This window comes from Lycium ferocissimum, chromosome 6 (genome assembly GCF_029784015.1).
Source record: "Lycium ferocissimum isolate CSIRO_LF1 chromosome 6, AGI_CSIRO_Lferr_CH_V1, whole genome shotgun sequence".
Taxonomy (NCBI): domain Eukaryota; kingdom Viridiplantae; phylum Streptophyta; class Magnoliopsida; order Solanales; family Solanaceae; genus Lycium; species Lycium ferocissimum.
In genome coordinates this window covers 32,633,106-32,636,924 of record NC_081347.1, presented here as the reverse complement: position 1 = coordinate 32,636,924, position 3,819 = coordinate 32,633,106, and the positions used below count along the sequence as shown (strand labels likewise).

The 3,819-nt window shown below is 32.8% G+C and overlaps 1 protein-coding gene across 1 annotated transcript; it reads right to left on the bottom strand.

The window, feature by feature from the left end:
• Nucleotides 1–506: 506 nt before the first annotated feature.
• On the bottom strand, nucleotides 507–3,462 carry LOC132061271 (uncharacterized). The gene is made up of 4 exons (XM_059454115.1): nucleotides 2,857–3,462; nucleotides 1,191–2,794; nucleotides 974–1,103; nucleotides 507–575 (listed from the first exon to the last, which is right to left on the bottom strand). The coding sequence occupies exons 1-4, from the start codon at nucleotides 3,460–3,462 to the stop codon at nucleotides 507–509; spliced, it is 2,409 nt and encodes an 802-aa protein (XP_059310098.1).
• Nucleotides 3,463–3,819: the final 357 nt, after the last annotated feature.

Sequence of the window (3,819 nt, the reverse complement as noted above, 5' to 3'; positions counted from 1 at the left end):
TTTGAATTGTATATTTGTTATGTTTAAATAAATATATTGCAAATGTTCGAAAATAAATAGTCTTAATCATTCAGTGTTCAGATCTAGATACAACATCTTAATCATTCAGATGTGCATTCAGATTCAGACGTCTTAATTTTAATTAAAACAAATGAGGCCTAAGACAATCTTTTTGGGACGGAGGGAGTAGTAGTTAAAGTTAGATTTGAAGAAGATAGCAAGAAGACATAGGAGATCCGCTAATTACGTATAAATGTACATTTTTAGATGGTGAAAGGAGTGTGGTGATATATTTAATGCTTATGCATACAAAGTGATTAAGCTAAAACCTAGGATATAAATGTAAATACTATATGATACAATGTAGTTATATAATGTGCTAAACTCGAAAAATTGCACCGTTTGGCATTTTTCTTGTGGGTTGGTAGTTCAAGCTATGAATATTTTTTATGTACATATAAGCAAATCAATATATTATACAAAAATTAATTATTAGATTTTACATCCTAAGAAGAAGAAGCACAAGCAACTCCATGAGCTAACTCGTCTTTGATGAGCTTTAAGATGTCAAACACCTGCAATATTAAGAAATAAATAAGTAATAAAAACAATGAATATAGATATAAAATACATAAGTATGTACGTGCATAAGTACATTAGTTTATACCTAAGTATATGTGTCATTCATAAATATTAAAGGAAGGAAAAGAAGAAAAAAGAGCCATTACTCTTAGATCAAAATAAAGGTGTTCATATAAACATATAAATAATGTTATGTTTAGATTGTTGGTGACCTGAAAATGGCAAGACAAAATAGTTGAATTTTGATCCAGTATCCGGTATATATTTTCAAGAAGATGCAAAAGTGCCTCCACTTGATTGACAAATCCACCTGTACAAACATCAATTTCATGGTATTAGCAAGATGCTTAGATATGTCAATTTAATTTTCTAATTAGTAAATTATATATACCTCAGTTTCAGCCAATTTTAGATTCTGACATCTTGCTAAGAAAGCCTTCTTGTAAAGTAGTTTCCTTTTCTTTATTAAGGAAACCGGTTCAACAATTAAGTTGTGAAATTGATGTTTCAGTTCCTCTATCCTGGAAGGAGGTAATATCATTCTAATTAGTCCCTAGCTGTTATGAGGTTGTTGAAAACAAGATTTCAGATGGAAAAATGTTGAATACCTCGATGATTTCATGACTAGATTTTTAACTACATTGACCTCAAATTCTTGAATCACTTGATGAAAATCTGATAGATTGAGAAGTGCCACTTTGCTGTCTTCTACTTGCGCAATGGACTCTTGTGATGATTTTTCCATTTCAACCACAAGACTAGTATTTGTGTATAGAAGACAATCATCACTACTTTTTGATAACGCATCAGCTGAAAAGCCAAGACTTTGCTCCAAATCAAACAACAATTCTTTGCTTGTAGATAGTTGTTTCATTGCGATCTCTAGTTTTTCGTTCATAGAACTGAAAGTGCTCTCATCATCATTCAACAACCATTCAATAGTCTCATGCTCCTCAACCCCTTCACATTCCAAGATTTCTTGTTCATGGCACACATTGTGTTCTTCTATCTCAAAACTTGTTTTGACCATCAGATCTTCCTCTGACTCGAGAGATTTTAACAAAGAATCAAGTTTTTGAATCGGACTTTCCTCAGTTCCATCAAATTCCACCTTCTTATTTTTAGCTGAATTCAAATATTCTGAAATTTCATCTTTCACAGCTTCAGCCATGATACAATTGTATAATTCTTCCCTTATGTGAACCTCCATATCAAAATCATCGCTTTCCTCCTTCCATGCCTTAAACATTTCCACGAAGAAAACCTCGTAGACATCCTCTTTCAATAGGCTCCCTATAGTCTCTGGTATGATGCTGCCATCTAGAATATCTTTAACAAATGTTTCTGAATTCCCATCTTCTACAACAAATTGGCGTAGCAATAAAGTACTAGTGCTTTTAGTGTTTTGAATTGACTTAAAACAAGCCACACTTTGGTCCTTGAACAAACCTTCATAAAGGGTCAAATGAATCTCTTCCAAGATTAATATCTGCAAATTTAAATTATCCACTTCTTCTTTTAGTGATCCCACCTCATCTTTTATGATTTCGCAAGCACAATCACTAGTTACCAATTTATCTCCCATGACAGACCTGGATAAATTTTCCTTAGTAAATTTCTCTTCCCATTTCACATATTCTTTATCGACTGACTTAACATTCATTGAGCTTATATCATCCAATCTTGTGATGACATGTTTTATCATTCTGTTCAAGAAATCAAGTTCCTTGTCTTTCTTGTGTAATGTGGATTTCTCCCCTTCAATTACTTCCTTTTTCATAACATTTCGATCTTCTAATTGCTTCCTTATAACAGATTGATGATTCTTAATCAGCTTAGCAACATAGTTACTTCCACCAACTTCTTGGTCCTCCTGATCAAATTTTGGCAAAGGCTCACTACACGTTCGTTTTATGTTTTTCAAATGGCCTAATAAGTCTTGATTGCTACTAGTAGTTTTGTTGTCCTCATTATATCTACTATAAAAGGCCTCTAGTTCCTGGCATAACGTTGTCATCTCACTGATGAATTCTGACAAGTTCTCATTTGAAAATCCCACTGGAATTTGATCACCTAAAAAGTTCCTCAACTCTATTTCAAACCTTTGTTTAATATCATTAATAAAACCTCTTATCAAGACAAATAATATATCTTTCTCAATTGTACACCTCCATTGCTTCTCTACACGAACCATCTCACCATTATCCTTTTCCTAAATGCAAAATCTAAGGTTTCTTTTAAAATGTCTATATCGAACTCATTTTGTTCAATCACTTTGTTCTGTTCCGGCCTCAATGAATCGATCATTGGCTTTATTTTAGGAATATGGTTGTAACTTCCATAGAAATCATCTTCTTGGAATCTTTCCTCATTGAGAAGTTCTGAATCAGATTTTGAGTCACTTTCTTTAGCTTCATTGTTCTTGAGTAGTAACCCCAAATCTAGGGAGCCCTCACTCATCGTTCTCCGATTCTCCAACTTATCACGAAGAAAAATGACTTCTTTTTCTTTAGATTCCAAAACTTGTCTGAGTTTTAATTCATTTTCTGTCCTCTCTGTTAATTCTCTATCTTTCTCATTGATTAAGAGCTTCATTATGTTAATCCTTCCCAAGAGCCAATGCCTCATTTCTGTTAAGTCTGATATGACTTTTTCGCGGTTGCTTTCAAGAATATTCGTCTCTTGCTGAACAATGCTTAGGCCTGATTCCACAAGGATTACTGCCAATTCATAAAACTTTGATCTCTCATGAAGAAACTCGATTGATCCAGCTTCAGACTGCACCTTTTCATGTGCTTTGTCCATTGCACATCTTAGAATTCCCATCACTATTCCATCTGACTTTGATCTACAATCTATTTCACCAAACAGGTTATCCATTTCTTAAATGGACAAATTAAATAGACTTAACATGTATTTTTTTGTTTGTTACCTTAATGTGAATTTGTAGAAAATAAAGTAGACTATTATGCTCGCATGTGAGAGAAACAAGTGTTAAAAAAGATTGATATTTTCATAATGTCCCGAAGAGATAATCCTAAAGATATGCAAGAAAGTTGCATGGCTTCACGTGACTTGTTCTAAACTATCAAAACACCCAAGTAAATTCCAATGAATGCGGTAGAAGCATTATTTTGATTAGGATTTAAGTTATATACCGTTATGATTTTTTGGCATTGTCAATAAACTTTAACTTATAATAGCAAGTTAATTATTTTACTTGATTAAAATAGTTAT